General features: G+C 59.1%; 1 protein-coding gene across 3 annotated transcripts in view; it reads left to right on the forward strand.

Moving 5' to 3' along the window:
• Positions 1-12646, forward strand: part of SCARB1 (scavenger receptor class B member 1) — a 66651-nt gene extending 54005 nt beyond the window's left edge. For 2 of the 3 annotated variants that reach the window (XM_053669597.1, XM_037160883.2), the window contains exons 9-13: positions 2011-2084; positions 5138-5189; positions 5969-6115; positions 8749-8877; positions 11687-11775. In XM_053669597.1, coding sequence (XP_053525572.1) covers positions 2011-2084; positions 5138-5189; positions 5969-6115; positions 8749-8877 — 402 coding nt within the window. In that variant the 3' untranslated portion in view covers positions 11687-11775. Of the gene's footprint in view, positions 1-2010; positions 2085-5137; positions 5190-5968; positions 6116-8748; positions 8878-11686 lie in introns of all 3 variants that reach the window. The other variant, XM_037160884.2, reaches the window with a different exon arrangement.
• Positions 12647-17256: the final 4610 nt, after the last annotated feature.

The following is a 17256-nucleotide window of genomic DNA, read 5'->3' on the forward strand; positions in this document are numbered from 1 at the left end:
CTCCGGAGGGGGCTCCTGTGCGTCGGGGACTCTCGCAGTCAGCACAGGGTGGGCCCTGGAGCCTCGGCGAGTGTGGCTTTGGTACTGATGGGGGTGAGCGAGGGGCAGAGCTGATTCAAACACGGCTCTTCCAGCGCCACGCCACGGCGTCCTGCATTCTCCTGCAGTGCCTGTGGCCTTGGTCACTGTTAGTTCGTGGAGGTGACATTGGTGGTCAGTACAGCATCGTGGACTAGGTCCCCCAGGCCGGACTCTGTGTTCCCGGGACTATTCTGTAGCTGCCATTTGGACTTCTCATCCCTTGCCCCTTCTGCCCAGGCCCCACCCCGAACTGTAAGCAGCTCTGAGGAGCCTCTCTCTCGGCTCCCTACAGCCAGTCTCTGCTGCTCCTGGGAGCTGCGGTCTCTCGGCCCATCCTCACCAGGGACTTTCACTTCAGTGTGTGGCTTTCCTCCCCCACCCCCTCCCCCATGCTGGGAAAATGGCAGTGAGGGCCCTGAGAGAGACTCCCAGCTGCTCACCCCACCCTCTCCCGTCAGTGCAGATTAAAGGGGGGGTGGGGGGAGGAGGAAGTGTCATTTCCCCTTCTGTTGTTTGGACACTGTGGGAGGGCACTGCCTGTTAGGCCTTAGCCCCCAAACAGAATGTCTCTGGAAGCTTCTCCTGAGCCCTGGGCAGGATGGGCGTGGGCGGCACCCGGCTGCAGGTCCGAGTCCCTCCCCCCTGAGGTGTGGGAGCTGTGGGCCCGCCGAGGACCGGAGGGAGGGCCCGAGTGGAGACTCAGGGTGCAGTCTGTCGTAGAGAGTGACCGCAGGAGGGTGGCCCACAAGGCCACCCCCCGTTCAGTGATGGCCGGGAGAGCTCCCAGGACTCAGGGTGTCATCAGTCAGGTGGCACTCAGGTCCGGCAGGAGGACACTGAGCCCAGTCACGGAGGCCCTCTCTGCCCAGCAGGTCCCCGAACCCCAGTCCCCCTCCCAAAGGACAGCAGGTGTCAGCCTGAACGGCCCCCCACAGAAAGCCCCTCTTACCCGTCAGGGACCTGGCAGGGGTGGCGGGTACTCGGGAGACCTCCCAAGATCCGGTCCTGGACTCCGGTCATGGGCTGGCGGGCCAGCGCCCCCTGCAGGGAGAGCAGCTTGGCCTGCTGAGCTGACTCCTGCGCAGGGTGGTCTCCCTCCTATCCCACCAGGCTCTTAAGTTCAAACTCCCCCGGTCACGGCAGCCTGACCTCTGACCTGCTCCTCTGGGCCACCCGGGCCCTGGCGGTGGTCAGAACACCGGCCTTCCCCCTGGGGAAGGTGACAATGACACGGCCATTCAAGGCCCCATGGTGGCTCCTGCAGACCCTCTGGGAGGTGGGCAGGGTGTCTCCACCCAGCAGTCTGATCTGAGAAGCCCGGTCGTGGTCCCCTGACCCAAACCTGGCTTCCTTCCCACCGCACTTCCCTGGCCTCGTTCCAGAAGCCTCTCCTGACTTGGGGCCGTCGTGCGTGCCTGCCACGGACTCATTATCACCACTTACTTATTATTTTTAAAACACGTCTCGTTTAAGAAAAATAGATTCTGCACAAAGGCCGCGCTCTCTATCCCGGGCACAACCAGAAATGTAAAAATTCCCCATAACAAGAAGGCGCCCTGCACAAACAGACCGGAGGAAGCTGTGTCCCTGGGCCCAGATGGTTGGGACTTGTGGCACCGAGAGGAGCCGGGCTGTCTGCGCCCGCGGCTCTCTGCTGTTTCATGGGGGGTGGGGGGTGCGGTGAAAATGTCTTTCTGAGTTCGGGGAAGGAGCGCCCCAGAGGGCAGGCGGAGGGATTCGGGTTTTTCCGTCAGGGCAGAGGTTTGTTCTCTGGAGGGGCTTGAATTTATTTACCTTTTAGGGTCCAGAGGGAGGAGGAGGCTCCCCGCCCCCACCTTCCCCTGCAGAGAGGAGGCATTGGAGCTGGGACGTCCCTCCCCCACCGGGGCGGACGGGGAGGCCGGGCCCTCACTGTGTGCGTTGCCGCAGGTCACGGGGATCCCCATGAACTGCTCGGTGAAGCTGCAGCTCAGCCTGTACGTCAAATCCGTCAAAGGCATCGGGTGAGTGGGGCCCGGGGGCGGGGGCAGGGGCGGGGGGCCCTCCCGGCAGCACCTGCATCCTGACCTCGCTGCCCCCAGACCCCTTGCTCTCTCACCGTCGGTCCCCCAGTTCAGGCAGAACGGCCCATCCAAGCCGTTTGCCACTCAACAGAGAACAGAGTGGCGACGACGAAACCCCGGAAAACTGCGCGTTTGACAACGGAAACTTACCAGACAGCGGTCTTCACGGTGACGATTCATGTGGCAGGAAGAATTTTTTAAGCACTGATTTAAAAAAATATTTAATAGTACATTTATGAAGCTTTAATTCATATATTATAAAGCCCACCCTTTAAGGGTATACAATTCAGTAACTAGTATATTCACAGAACTGTGCAACCATCACCGCACTTTTATTTTATTTTATTTATTTAAAGATTTTATTTATTTATCTTTAGGGGGAAGAAGAGAGGGAGAGAAACATCAATGTTTGGTTGTTGCCTCTCATGTGTCCCCTGCTGGGAACTGGCCTGCAACCCAGGCATGTGCCCTGACTGGGAATCGAACCCTCAACCTTTTGGTTCACAGGCCAGCACTCAACCCCTTGAGCCACACCAACCAGGGCCCACCATGATCTTAGAACATCTTCATCAACCTTCCCCCACCCAAAACACCCCAAACACATTAGCAGTCACCCTCCATTTCCCTCAGCCCCAGGCCACCACCGATCTACTTCCGTCTCCATAGATTTGTCTCTTCTTACATTTCCTACAAACGGAATCCTACAACACGTGGCCTTTTGCGTCTGGCGTCTGTCACCCAGCGTCATGTTCCCAAAGGTCACCCACATCGCAGCGGGTACCAGGGCCCTGTGCCTTCTGGCTGAGTCACATTCCGTGGTCTGGACAGACCACATTTCACTTATCGGCCAATGGACGTTTGGGCTGTGTCTGTTTTTCGGCCGCGGTGACCCGTGCTGCTCCGGCTGTTCACGGGTTGGTCTCTCTGTGGCGGGTGTCCCCATTTTCCTGGGTTGGCCCCTCAGGAGCAGCACTGCTGACTCAGACGGTCACCCTGAGTTTAACAGTCGAGGGCCTGCCAGGCTCTTTCCCGCGAGGCCACACCGTGGACCTTCCCCTCGGTCACGGAGGAGGTCCCGGCTCCATGTCCTCGCCACGGTGTGTCAGAACTCTGCGTCCTGACGGAGCTGAGCGGGGAGTACACGCGGGGTCATTGCCTGTCGGCATCTGTACTTGTCAGCATATTTGAAATAGTCTCCTTGAAAAGACCCGCAGAGAGATTCCTGGGCTGCAGGAATGTGGGCCTCGGGGCCGCTGGGTGAGCCGCCTCTCAGCTGGAGAGAAAAGCAGGTGGCTGGGAGCAGCAGCAGGGAATGACCAGCCCCCGCCTCTTCGGCCCCACCTGGCTTTTCATTTGCCTCTGGAGGCTGCTCAGAGGGTTCGTTCTGGGGGGGCGGGTGTGGGCTGCCAAGGGTGCCACCAGCCCGTCGCCCTGTCTGGTAGCTCAGATGCGCCGGGGCAGCCATGTGACGGAACAGAGGGCAGCCTGGGTGGGGATGGGGCCGAGGGCCAGCCCTGCCCGGCACCAGGGCACGGGGCCCAGTGGGGTCCCATCCTGTGCATTTTCAACTGCATTTTTCAAAATCGGGATTTTTAACACGAGCTCCCTCCTGTTCAAATCCCTCCCCAGGGGTCTAACACCCCTGGGAAGCTGGATTCTTTCTTTCCCGGGCCTGGAGCTGCTCCTCCAACCTTCCTGGGCTTCCAGGTCCTGGCTCCAGCGCAGGTTTCAGGAGAGCCAGCCTCCACCTCGGCGCTTGTCGCCACCTGCAGGGCAGATGAGGAACAGGCCTGGGGAAGGTCTGGGGACACAGCCGCCCAGAAGCAGGGCTCCCCTGAGTTGCCAGGGACTTCTGTGCTGTTTGCTCGCAGGAGCTCTGTCTGGAGATAAGATACCACTTGCATTGAACTCACAGCAACTTTTGCAAATGCAGATAAAAGAGACTAAAGTCTGTTTCCAGAGCGTGCTCTGAGCTCTCCCCATGGGCGACGCCGTGTGAGTTCACTGCCCAGCATGAACCTCTCCTTAACTGGGGGTGGCCCGAGAGCCGTCGGAGAGTCGTGGCGAGGGTTTGGTTCTCCGAGCTGTGTGCAGCCCCTGGCTCCCGAGCCAGCTCCATCCCCCTTCGGACAGTGGTGCCCACCAGCAGTGAGGAGGCTGCAATAGTCGTGCCCACTGTGGCATTTCATAGCAGCAATCACGATGGACTCAGAGCACTTTTTACATCGCTGGGCATTTTCCTAAGCACATCACTCATGTTATTCAGGCCTCACGTGAGCCCTGTGAAGAGGAGGCACAGAGAAAGCAGGCAGCTGCCTGAGGTCACACAGCAAGCTAGTGAGTGGCTATGTCTGGTCCCTGAAACCAAGCTCAGGCTCGAGGATCAGCTGGGAAGGTCACAGGACCCAGCACGGGGTTGTTCTCACGGCTGTAATTTACTCCAGTGAAAGGATCCAAAGCAAAATCGGCCAAGGAGGAGGCCCCCCTGGGGGAGGCGGGAGAACCGGGTGCGGGCCCCGCCCCCCGGGGAGCCACGCAGGCCTCACTAAACTCACAGCAGCACGTTGAGATGACGAGTGTGAAGTGCTGTCCCAGGGAAGCCCACGAGAGACTCAGCACCAGGCCCCTCTACCCAGCAGGTCCCCGAACCCCGACCCACTGAAGGACAGCAGCTGTCAGCCTAAACCACGATGTCTGTCAGCTGGGCGTGTGGTCATCCCCAGGAAGCTGCCATTCTGCTTCCAGCAGGAGCCAGTGGCTGTCGGCCAGGTCACAGGCAGCCCTCCCCCTGTGGGGGGAGTTTTCAACTGAAAAAGGTCTTGTCGGGTTGTCATGTTGCTCCCTGCCAGGAAATACCTGTGCCTCCAGCCTGCGCTGACGGCGCCCTTGCTGTCCAAGCCCACCTGCCCCTGGAGCCTGGGACAGCACGGCCATGCCTGCCCGCTGAACACCCGGACCAAACCTCTCACTGGCTTTGCCTCCCTTATTTCCAGGCAAACCGGGAAGATCGCGCCAGTGGTCTTGCCGATGATGTGGTTTGAGGAGGTAAGGCCACCTCGCTGTTCCTGTGCTGGGCTCCCCTGGGCGTGGCCGGTGGTACCTCAGTGGGGAGCCCGTGGGGGCATCGGAGGCTGGGGGCCGTCCTTGGAGGCGGGGGCTGGGCCGGGGAGCTGGACCGCATGACCTGAAACACTGCAGGGGAAGCTTTCTGCTCTGAAAGCACATCGTCCACCCCCCTGAGTGGAAAGGACGGCCTGACTCAGGGAGGACGAAGCCCTGGGGGTAGTGTTTTGATGGTAGTGTGACCACTTCTCCCAAGACTAGGGAAGTCGATTTTTAGGGTGTCAGCTTTTCACATGAAATTTCTCTTCTCCCGGCTTTCAGGGTTACTTCTGCATTTTAAACTGGGGGGAGCCGGACCAGGCAGCCTCCAAATGTCAAGTGCTCAGTGCAGTCTGGTGTGGGCTGGTGGGAGGCAGGGCTCTGCTCCATGCAGCCACTCGGGGTCGGCCTCGCTCCTTCCATCCTGGGCAGCTGGCCCCCTCAAGACTCTCAGAATCCACCCCTGTTCCGTGGGTGGGGAAAGCAGTGGAGGGAATTCCAGGGGCAGGTTGGCCAGGTGTGAAGGTTGTAGTATTACTGTGCCTGCTTTCCATTGGCCAGAATGTGATCACATGACCCTGCCAACTGCAAGGAAGTCTGGGAAATGTAGTCTCTTGGTGTGGCCCTGGAGGAAATAGACCGCCTGCAGGCTGGGGTGGGGAAGGGTGCGGGGGCAACTGTGTGTGGCCCCAGCCCATGTGCCTGTCCTCCTCCCTCCCCAGAGTGGAGCCATGGAGGGTAAGACACTTCAGACATTCTACACCCAGCTGGTGCTGTTGCCCAAGGTGATGCACTACGCCCAGTACGTCCTTCTCGCCCTGGGGGTCGTCCTGCTACTCGTCCCTGTCATCTACCAAATCCGGAGCCATGTAAGTGGTGGCTGGAGCATGGCCGGGGCCGGGTGGACCAGTGCTTGCCTGCTGGGGGAGAGAGGGGCTTGAGTGGGATGGACCGGTCGTACCTTCCCACGGTCCTGGCAGAGCCCACAGCCTGGAGCCTGCCCCGGGCAGCGTCCGGGTCTCTGCCGGATCAGGGGAACTGTCGCTGGGTCCTTGCTCCTCCTGCGTCCTGCATGGCCACTTCTCTGCGTGTTCTGGGAGGCCTGGGGACCCTCCCCCAGAGGGGCTGCCTCTGGGTTTCGGGTGATGAGAACTGGTGCTCAAGTGGCTTGTTCGTGGAGTCCGCACCCGCGGGTGCCAGGCTCTGTCAGGGGCAGGCACTCAGTGGCGGGGGGCGGGGCTTGCGTTCCAGGTGGGGAGACAAAGGCCAGGTAAACACACAAGAAAGACGATAGAAAACGTGAGGGGCTGTCCAGCAGGAGCAAGCCCGAGCCACGTGCCTGGTGGTAAATTTAAGTTTTCTAAGTAAGAAAACGCAAAGTAAAAAAATCCATTTTAAGCGTGTTTTATTCCATTAGAGCATACCCAAAATAGGACCATTCTAACATGCAATCACTATAAAGGTAGAATATTAATTTTTGTAATTTTTCCCCGTGTCAGGTCTTTGGAATTGGCCTTTGAAATCACTTTACTCTTGCGGTGGGTCCGGAGTCGGACCTGCCCCTTTCGAAGGCCCCCCACAGCCACCCTGGCTCCCAGACCGGGCAGCCCGGTGTCCAAGGGGGCAAAGGACAACTGCAGAGAGAGTGTGGGGAGAGGCAGAATTTGAGCTCCCACGCAGGACGCATTCCCCACAGGAAGGAAGGGCCAGTGCCAGCGCCCTGGGGCAGGGACGATGGGGCATTCGGAAGTGACCCCGCAGGGCCATGGCGGCTGGGTGGCAGTGAGGTGGCTGGCGTTTGAGAGGGGGCAGGGCAGGGCCAGGTCACACAGGGCCGGCAGTTGGAACCGATTCCCGGGGGACAGGAAGATACTGGAGGCTTTGTCAGCTGCTGTGTGAGGGGCAGAAGCAGGGGCCAGTGAGGAGCCCCGGGTGAGCGAGGGGTGTGAGTGAGGGGCAGTGGCTCAGACCCGGTGGGCACAGCTTATTTTTGGAGGGAAGTGTAGCTGGAGAGGAAGGCAGCCCCCCCTAGTGGCAGGAAGAGGCAGTGACAATACCCGTTCTTGATGCTGTGCATCCTCCCATTCATGACTGTTTTCAAAGTTATTTTTTGGAGAGAGGGGAAGGGAAGGAGAAAGAGAGGAAGACACACCAAGGTGAGAGAGAAAGGCCAATCGGTTGTCTCTTGAACACGTCCCAACCAGGGATCAAACCCGCAACCCAGGCCTGTGCCTTTTACTTTGCCGGACAACACCGGACCCACTGAGCCACGCCCACTGGGGGGCTGAGCGGCGGACTTTTTCCGAGGCACCATGCACGGTCTGGGGGGTTCAGCCATGGCCAGAACGTGAACCTGGAGCCCAGGGGCAAGGCCGACGGGAAGCAGTTCCTGCTGTCACACGGTGACAGACCTGTGACGGCGGGGCTCCAGGGACACTGTGGAGGGTGGGGGGGGGGGGGAAACTGCTCAGTCACAGGGAGTCTTGAGAAGCCATTTGAGATCCATGCACCAGAAGCCACCTTGGGGGCTCCCACCTTGTCCTGGGGCCCCAGGCCAAGGTCTTGGGGGTGGGGTGCTACCCACTCGGCCCCAGCTCCCCACCCCGCCCCCCAGCCCTCTGCCACGCCTGCTTTCTGTCACGGCTTTGCGACAACTCTTTCTTCCTTCTGTCTCTGGGGGCAGCTCGCTCGCTCGCTTACTCACCGGGAGAAACCTTCCCATCCAGGCCCTTCGCCTGAGTCCTCAGGCCCTTCCATGGCCTTCAGACTCCCCTCCCTCCTCCCGGCCAGGCTGAGCGGGGCTGTCACTCCAGTGAGCAGAAGGGAATTCCCTATGGTTTCTCGACAGAAATTATGCTGAGAGGGTGGGAGGGACCGGAAGCCAGAGCGCCCAGCCCACGGCTGCCTCTGCCTCCGGGGTGGGTTTCCGCTGGTGGGTTTCTGCAGGTCTCAGTGGAGGTCCCTTAATGAAAATGTATCCCATTTTGTAAGTTTCAGCTTTGCTGGGGTTTAAAGGCCTTAAAGGTTCCAGGCCTTTGTCCTGATTGGGGGGGAAAACATCTCATGCTGGACAACTCAGTGTAGTTTAATTTCTTTTTGGAGACATTTTGCTTCTCAAGTCATGCTTTGCAAAGAACCAATCGTTTTTTTAACAGAAACATCTGTTTCTGGTTGATTTAAAATGACACCCTTCCCCCCCCCCCCCCCCCCCGCTGATTTCTGGCCAGTCCGACCACTGGATCCCTAAACTGTCCAGTGGGCGCACTCTCTTCAGCCCGGCCTGCCCGTCCGGCCAGGCCCGTGTCCTGAAGGTGCCGCTGTTTCTGTCTCTGGTGACGGGCAGCTTCGGCCCCCACATTGCAGCACCCCCGTCCCCGTGGTTAGTGGTGTTGGACTCAAGAATTCTGCACCCTCCCCGGTGCTCCCGAAAACCCAAGAACCGCGTGACACGGTTTCCCCGTGGCTGCAACGCCGACTATAAATTAGCTTGGTTGTCTTCTAGGAGAGATGCTATTTATTTTGGAATAGTAATAAAAAGGGCTCAAAGGATAAGGAGACCGTGCAGGTTTATTCTGAATCCCTGATGACCCCAGCCGCCAAGGGCACGGTGCTGCAAGAAGCAAGACTGTAGGTGGGTACCAGGTAACAACGCCCCACCCCCCGCCCCCCACCCGTAGTGAGTAGAGAAGGACCCCAGCCGCCCCAAAACACACGTACTTCTGCAGCCGGAGCGTCGCCGGGACTGTGGACCGACCAGAGGCGGAGACATGCCTACCTGTACCTTTTGTTCTCAGGGCCGCCTCTTCCCTCCAGGACGCCCAGTGTCCTGGGGGCTGGTGTCTGACCTGCAGGCTGCAGGGTCCGGGGTTTGGCCGGCTGCTGCTCCCGGCTCTGGGGCTGCCGCCTTCTCCGGGGAGGCTTGCTAATCACGCGGCTCCTTCTAGACGCCTCCTGGTATAAAATCCAGAAGGGGCCCGGGAGCCCGCAATTCTGCGGACCCCTGAGGGGAGGCTGGTGAAGAGGGGTCTGCATGAGACCGGGGGCGCTGGCCAAGCGTAGAGAATTCGGGCCTCCCTTGAGCACCAGCCGAATGTCCAGGACTCGGCCTGACGGTAGGACCGCCAGATGGAGCAATGTAGTCATATGCACACACAGAAATGAAGAAATAGCCGTGAGAGGTTGCCCAGTTAAATCTGAGTCTCAGGTCAACGGTGGTTTTCAGGACAAGTGTGTACCACGCAGTTGACAAGACACGCTCGCCCCGAGAGCCTGCTCCACAGCATGACCCTGAACATGAAACCATGCTGGGTGCCCCGGTTTCACCTGGCGCCCTGGGGGCGGGGGGAGCAGCCAGCTGCCGTGGGGAGCCCTCTTCCTGGGCCGAGGGCCATCCAGTCTGAGGTCTCAGGAGGGCGGAGCATGGAGCTGCGGCCAGGCGACACCCTGGTCCTCAGGGCCAGCTGGCCACCTCCAGGGCGCTGGTCTACCGGGACTGGAGAAGAAATGAAATACAAAATGCCAAGTGGTGGGCGCGAGGCGTTTGTGTTGGCAGGAGCTGCAGTCGTGCAAGGGGTTGGGGGAGCAAGGGAAGCAGGGGGAAGGAGGAGGGACGCCTGTGCCCCCCCAACCCCCCAATGGGGGCTCCTCTTGCAATCTGGGAATAAGGGGGCGGGGCCCAACCACATTCTAGCCAGAGACGCAGCCCGGCCCCTCTTCCTTCCTCTCTCGAGAAGTCCTCTGGGACACCTCCTTGTGGGCACTTTGGCTTCAGTGGCACCCCGACCCCTTCCCACTACGACTCCCTCCTGCAGAAACTTGCGTAGTGCTCTTGGGGCGCAGGGGCGGTGGCATCGGGCTGAGGTGGGGGGACTCCGACTTTACTGCACGGGGAGGGGGGGGCTGTGAGGCCAGAGCCTCACGCCCTGGACAGAGCCAGGATGTCTGCCAGCCCCTCGCTTCCTAAACAAAAACTCTGCCCGGTCTTCTCTTTCTTTGGCAGGACCCAATTCTCAAGTTGCCAGGGCAGTTTTTGACTTGCAGAGGTTGCACTGCCCCGCCGCCTGGAAGGCGGCTCAGCCTCCCTGCAGATGACGCCCAGTCCCCCCCAGTCACGTGTACTTGGGGCTTTGGGTGTGGGGGCCAGGCGCCTGGAAGTGGCCGGTGCTTTGGGGTACCTGGGGCCTCTGCAGGGTGGCTTTGAGTCCTGGCCGGTGGCTGGGGAGGCCCTGCACCTGGGCGTGGGGGTGGCCTGCGGGGCTGCCTTGCTTGGGAACAGCCAGGAAGTGCACCTTAACCAGCCCAGAGGGGCTGTTTCACGTGAGTGAGAAAAGGACAGCTGGTCTGGGTGGACGCAGTGCCTGGGGGCAGGGTGCTGCGGGCACACAGTGCAGCCCTCGGGCGGCAGCAGCCCAGACAGCCCTCGGCACAGGCTCCTGCCCCTTGCTCACCTGCCCCTTCGCCTCTGTCCCATTCCCAGCCCCGGTTCCCCCCCGAAACACAAGCCAAAGGGGGCAGAAGGAGGAGCCCACTTCGCCTCCCAGCTCCCTAGGGGTTTGTGAGTGGGCTGCTTGGGAAACAGCAGGCTCTTCGGGCCCATGGGACTGAGATGCTGGCCACCCCTGGGTGTCCCGCGCTGCCTCTGTGGGGCGGTGTGTGTCACGCCCTCCCTCCCTGCCCCGGCTGAGTGGGGCTCAATCCCGGAAGCCTGGGGTCCGTCCTGGAGGCAGGGGGCCGGGAGTGCGGCCTCCCTCTGTCCTGCCCACGGCGGGGTGCAGGGCCCCCGTGGAGAGGCACAGCGGGGCGGAACGTTCAGGGGTCTCCCAGCACAGCTGCTGGGGAAGGAGGGCTGCGGGCTTAGGGGATGAAGAGTTGCCCCAGTTCTTATCTTCAGTTTTTTTAGGTTGAGAAAAAAATTTTTAATGTAAACCAAATAAATTACAACACCTGAGGCCCCTCTCGCCCGGACTCGGCGGCACTGCCAACACTTCTAACGGTGACGGGAATGTTCGTCTTTTGTCCTGTTCCAGCCTGTCTCAGGGGCTGGCGTCACCGCACGGGCGTCACTCTGCGGCTGGCCTCCCCTGACGCTGCGTTCCCTCCGGGACAGCTGTCTGGGTCGAGGGCCATCTCGTGACTGTTCTAGAAACGCCTTCTCCTCTTGACGGGCATCCAGGGGGTTGTGCTGTGTGGGCAGCCCTGTGCCTTGCTCTGCCCTTCTCGTGGGGTTAGGCAGGTCCCTTCGGCCTCCGTCTCCCATCTCTAAAATAAGGCGAGGGCAGTGGGAGCCCCTCCGGAGGCCACTCTGGCTCTTCTCGTCTCGAGCTGGATGGACCGGGAGAGCCAGGGGCTTTCCAGAGGACCTGGGGGCAGGAAGCAGGGTGGGGCCGGGGCTGGGGAGGCCCAGTGGCGGGCGTGGCGACCCAGCCCCCCTTTCTCCACAGGGTCCCGAAGATGCCGAGGACCAGCCCGGCCCCGCCGCTCCGCCAGACCAGCTCCCCAGCCCCTCCACCCCGCTTCTTCAGGACCCCCTCATCGGACAGCCTGCCTGTCCCACAGTCTGAGCTGCCCAGGTGCCTCACACACACACACACACACCCGCATGCTGCACACGCCCCCAGCTCGTGTAAGCACACGCGTGCGCAGGTGTACACACACACTCAGGGATGGAGATGCTGCCGAGGGGAATCAAGGAAAGAGGCTCGCCAATGGGGACTGTTCCGGAACCTTCTCTCCGAGGCACCCACAGGCCTCTGGGCCTTGGGTCCTCTCTCTGGGGCAAGCCCCTTCAGCCATGGGGCCACCTGTCCCCAGCAGCCACTCCATCAGTTTGGAGACACTGCAGTCCCCGCTTGGGCGCTCACCCAGCAGGGCAGAGCTTCCCCGGGAGGGGCAGAAAGCCGGCCCCGGGTGCGCAGGCTTCTTCTGCCAAAGCCAGTGAGCAGGGGCTGCGGGTTCAGGGCCCAGCCCGACCCGGAGCTTCCGCCTCTCTGTAACCTCCCGGGCTGGGGCGCAGCCCCTTCCACGGGCCTCAGAAACCAGCTCAAGGAAGAGATGCCGTGAGGCTGCCCAGCTGTCTCTCCAGCCCCCGCAGGACTCTAGGGCCCCTTCCCTGCAGCCAAACTGACACCCACCTGTATACTGAACCGGCCACTCCCTGGCTGGGGTGGTGGGAGGCTCTGCCCAGAGCAGCCCCTGGTAAGGGCCCTCCTCTCCGAGGTGCCGGGCCAGAAGTGGGGAGTTCTGGGCCCGGCCAGCCTGGGGTCTGGGCCGGTGGGAGACCTCTCCGCCTGCAGCTTCTGGTCTCTGGGGCCTCTGTCTCTTTTCTACTGGAAGAAAATGAGTTTTATCGTCTTTTAAAAATAAATCACTATGAAAGTAATAAACTTTTTTAAAAGCAAACACTCAAGTCTGGAACAGCCTATTTGTTGGTCGGGGTGGGTGGGGGGCGGCTTCCTGCGCCGGGCTCTTTGGAGTCAATAGCTCCTTTCTGGAAGCTGCCGTGAGTCTCTCACGGGCTGGGTGGCCACGACTCCGCTTTACAGTGTCACCGCAGCGTGGATTTCACGTCGTCTGCACATGCCGTGGGAACTCGGTTCTGGCGTCGAAAGCGTGGGACCCAAGGCCCTGCCAAGCACAACTCAGGTGCTTTGCCACTTTGGCACAGAAGCCCCTGGGCTCCGTGTTCTGCGTGTTTCTATACAAATCGAGGGGCTTGTGGGGTGTCGTTCTGGGCTCCTGCTTTCTCTTGTTACATAAATGGCAGGGAAGAAGTGGTTAAGAGAGTGAGTGGATGGGAGCCCGCGGGCCTGGGCTGGAATCTGAGCTCTGCCTCTTCCTAGTCCTGTGACTGTAGGCAAGCTCACCTGGCCGCTCGGCGCCTTGGTCCCGCCGCCCGAAAAGGGGGGAGCACGGCACCCACCTCCTGGCAGAGCGAGGCTCCGGGAGTTCATGTGCAAACACATTCTGGGACTTGGGACAGAGCCGGCACGTGGGAGAGGTGACACACGAGCTTGCCACCATTACTAAGGTCTGTGATGACGAATCATCCTTGTCTTTTTCCATCCACCTTGGACACTGTTTGCCTGCTCCTGTCCTGGACATTGTCCCCGGCTCCTCCTCCAGCCACCTCGTTCTGCGCACTGGCCTCCAGCCACAGCCACTCCCACGCCCTCTCCGTGGGATGGCGGCGGTCTCCAGTTTTCCCCTATTGCAAACACACGCCATACTCTTCTTCCTTCCTCTGCTGCGCCACGCTAGGCACTGTGCCAGGAGTGGGGATGTGTCAGGGACCATAACGCGGTTGGACCAGTTTCTCTCAGGACTTGGGGTCACTGGGGGCTGGGGGGACATCGTTTGAGCCTCACCAGACACGCCCAGCGACGCTGCAGCAGCGACGGCCCCGCCTCTGCCTCCTGACACTGCTGCTGGCGTCGGGGCCGCAGACCAACCCAGACACGCTCAGGGCAGGCCCGCACGGCAGGTCTTACAGACCTTGGCAGTAAACGCGCAGGACGGTCCGAACACAAGCGCTGCCCACCGAAAGCAGGTCACGGCAGGCAGGCAGGCTGGCGGGCGGGCACGTCCTGGGCGGGAACCTTCCCTGACAAAGGTCAATCTTTACCCGCAGGGAGACTGTTGTGTTTTGGCATCTAAAATAACATACCTTTGAAAAATGTCAGAGTGATCTTTTCTAGACGCCGCCCGCCCCCCCCCCCCCCCCCCCCGCCCCGGGCACAATCTGCCACCGCAGCGGAGCTGGTCGTGGTTATCTGGCGCAAAGGCCCTCTACGTGCGCTGTGAACGTTAATGAACTACCCAGCGCACCCCCCAGCGGAGGGTGTCTCCCCGTTTTCCGTTTTTATCCTACCCAGACCGGCCCCCACCTTTGCTTTCTCTGGCTCCCTTAATCTACCACCCAAAGATTTCATGTGGCCCCCCCCTACGTCTTTCCTTCTGGTTTTGATGCATAAAATAAGCTGTAAAACGGCCCTTCTCCGAAGCATTTTCTCGAGTCCCTGGGACTGCTTCCAGCAATGGTGGGTTCGGCTCAAAGGCACGCAAAACGAGTGAGTGTACAGGTTGGCGCGCTTCTTGCACGGACGGGACGGGCTCCCCCTGGTGGCCAGCCGCCGAGTCTCCGCGCCCTGAGCCGGGGTCACTTCTCCGCAGGGCGCGGCAGGCTGTTCAGGGGACCCGCAAAAATACCTTCGTTTGTTTAAAAAACAGAAGACACACCCCGAACTTTTAGTTTGAAAAAAGGTTTTAAAACCGAATGCATCCGTCCTCACACCAGAGCTGCCATCAAGGGTAATTCTAACACTGCTAAGGGAGGATGTGACTGCGCAGCCCTGCCCCGCCCCGCCCCGGCTGGTGCCGGCGATGACGCATGCGTCACCGTGGTGATGTGGGGTCCCCACGTGAGGACGTGTCTATGTAATGACATAGCGTTGCCAGCCATGATGACGTAGACGACGCTACGGTGACGCAGACATCACCAGCGCTAGTGGCTTAACGCACTGTGGTGACCAGGTAGATGGGATGACGTAGGGTTGCCGCGATGACGTAAACAGCCCAACACGCCGTGTGCGTCACCATACTGATGATGCAATATTGCTGTGGTGACGCAAGCCGCCCCATTATACAGCAGAAAGGCCGTGACAACTCGGGTGTGACGATGATGGAAGAGGCGCTGCAGTAACGCCACAGGCCCCGTGGTGACATAAGAGACACTGTGGAGACCCGAAAGACTCCGGGCGGGAAGACTCGCCCTTTGGTTCCTGGGCGGGTCCTCGGGTGATGGGTTTGGACTCAGGACCTCCTGGGATGTGGGCTTGGGGCTCCCAAATTCGCTGCCCCTCTGTCTGAAGTTCACATGGGAACCTTTCATCCTAAATTTAGACAGTTGCAGAGGGTAAACTTTCCCGCTTATTGTCCATCGTTGTCAGTATTTTAAAATCAAACACTTCACGGGCCCAATGAGATCTAAATATGATTAGCGTATATGCCATTTAAACACAAACACTCTCTTGTGGTCAGAAATCGTAGCCTTCCCCCCTTGAACGTGTATTTCCTTCCTCCCCATAGAATTTTAACTAAATGTTATATAGTTTATGCCTTCAAGTCTTACTAATCCTTCAGTAACTTCTTTACAACATAGACATCTGTATAGATTGAAATGGACATTTAATTGTTTTTCTTGTGACCATAAAGGGTTTTTCATTTTTTGTTTGGTCCAGATTGTCATTCAGCTGTAGGCATCCAACCGGTCAGAACAATATCAGTGTGTTCCACATTTTGTTATATGTTGAAAAAAGAAGCCAACTTCACTGGAATGCACCTTCTTTTTCTATGCATTTTAACATTTACCAGGTAGAAGTGCTGCGTGCCCAGGTCTGAGAGTGTTCACACAGGTGCAGAAACAAGCAGTTCCGCCGCAGTCAAGGTCCAGAACCGTCTCATCCCCCCAACTTCCTTCCACTTTGCTTTTCTAGGACAAGCCCCCAGGAGGACCCAGCCTTCGGCACCCAGATGGCTTTGCCTTTTCCAGAACGTCACACCTGCCATGTCACCTGCCATATGTCTTGAGATTCATCTGTGTTGTCACATGTTATCAATAGTGGGTTTCTTTTTATTGCCGAGTAGAATTTTACTCTTCCACTGTATACCTGTAGCCAGGTTTTTTAAAAAAGCTCACTTAAACATGACTGTACTGGTTTTGGTGGAAACACAGAGTTTCTTTTGTCTTAAGTAAAACAGCGGGGAACGGGGCGGCGGGGTCCGGTGGGGACTCTGTGCTCAGCCTCTCCAGGTCCTGCCAGACAGTCCTCACAACGGCCGCGACGTTCTGTGTCCCCACCTGCGAGGTCTGATTGTTTATTTGTTCCGTGTGCTCGCCGGCACCTTGGTGTTCTGTGTGTAAAACTTGTAGTCACTGGTTGTATCTCGTGGTGGTTTTTATTCATATGGAAATGCATCTGGTAATGAGATGAAGGAGACTTCCTCTCCCCTCCAGCCAGTTGAGGTACCTGTGCAGGAGCCTACTCATAGCCGGAAGGAGGCTGATCTTGTCTCTCATTTCATTCTTATCTTTGTAGACAGACAATCCAGGGCCTTGTTTACCTAACCAAGCAGCTCGGAGTATAAGCGATGTCCCTGATGACTGTGTCACTCCTTCCTCGTTCTACTCCTGAGTAATGAGCAAAAATCAGATGGCAATCTGTCATCGAAAAGTATTTTTACTGCTCTGTCAGCTGACAAGCCTATTTGACCTTTGTTCACATTTGTGCAGAAAGCAGCAAAGCGGAAACCACCAACTCGGTTGCAGAAGGATTGCCCAATCTTCAGACCAGCTCTCAACACCAGCATTTGGGAGTCTAGAGAACTGGGGGGTCCCACGTCTGGTTGCCGTGGGCTGGGGGCGTCACCTGGGCCTGCCCTGGGGGTCACCTACAAGCCCAAGGCTTACGGGAAGTCCAGGTTAGAGGATGATTTCCTCGAGACTCCTGAGTTCTGTCCCCTCGGCAAGCTAAGCTCAGTGTTGCCAAGTTCAGTTAGGCGACTGTGAGGAGGAGGATGGGGGACGTCTCTGGGTCTGAGCTTCATCACAGACACTTTGAACTTGTGCTTGCAGCCCGGCCTGCTCATAAAAGAGAAAAAGACACTCTCCATAAAGTGTCTTGCTGTGTGTGCATGCGCGTGTCCCCAGGAGAGGCAGACGTGTCCTGCACGGGTCTCATTGTGTGGCTCTTGCTTCGGAGCATCTTTTAGGTTTAGACTCTGTGTTCTGGAGCCGCCTTGGCTCCCACACCCAACCGGCAGCTTCCTCTGGGCTTCCGAGAGGCAAAGGCCGTCTGACCCCGTGCTGGAAGCTTGGGCTGCTGGGACACGGAGGGACTCTCTCTGCGTCCGGCTTCAGCACGACCCCGTTCTGAGGAAGTCTCCGGAGTGCCTTTGACTCTGAGTCTGTCTCCCTGTGCTTTCACTTCAGACCCCAGCCCCCCACTTACTGTGA

Source organism: Artibeus jamaicensis, unplaced genomic scaffold (genome assembly GCF_021234435.1).
Source record: "Artibeus jamaicensis isolate MK-2021 breed Jamaican fruit bat unplaced genomic scaffold, CSHL_Jam_final contig_525, whole genome shotgun sequence".
Classification (NCBI taxonomy): Eukaryota; Metazoa; Chordata; class Mammalia; order Chiroptera; family Phyllostomidae; genus Artibeus; species Artibeus jamaicensis.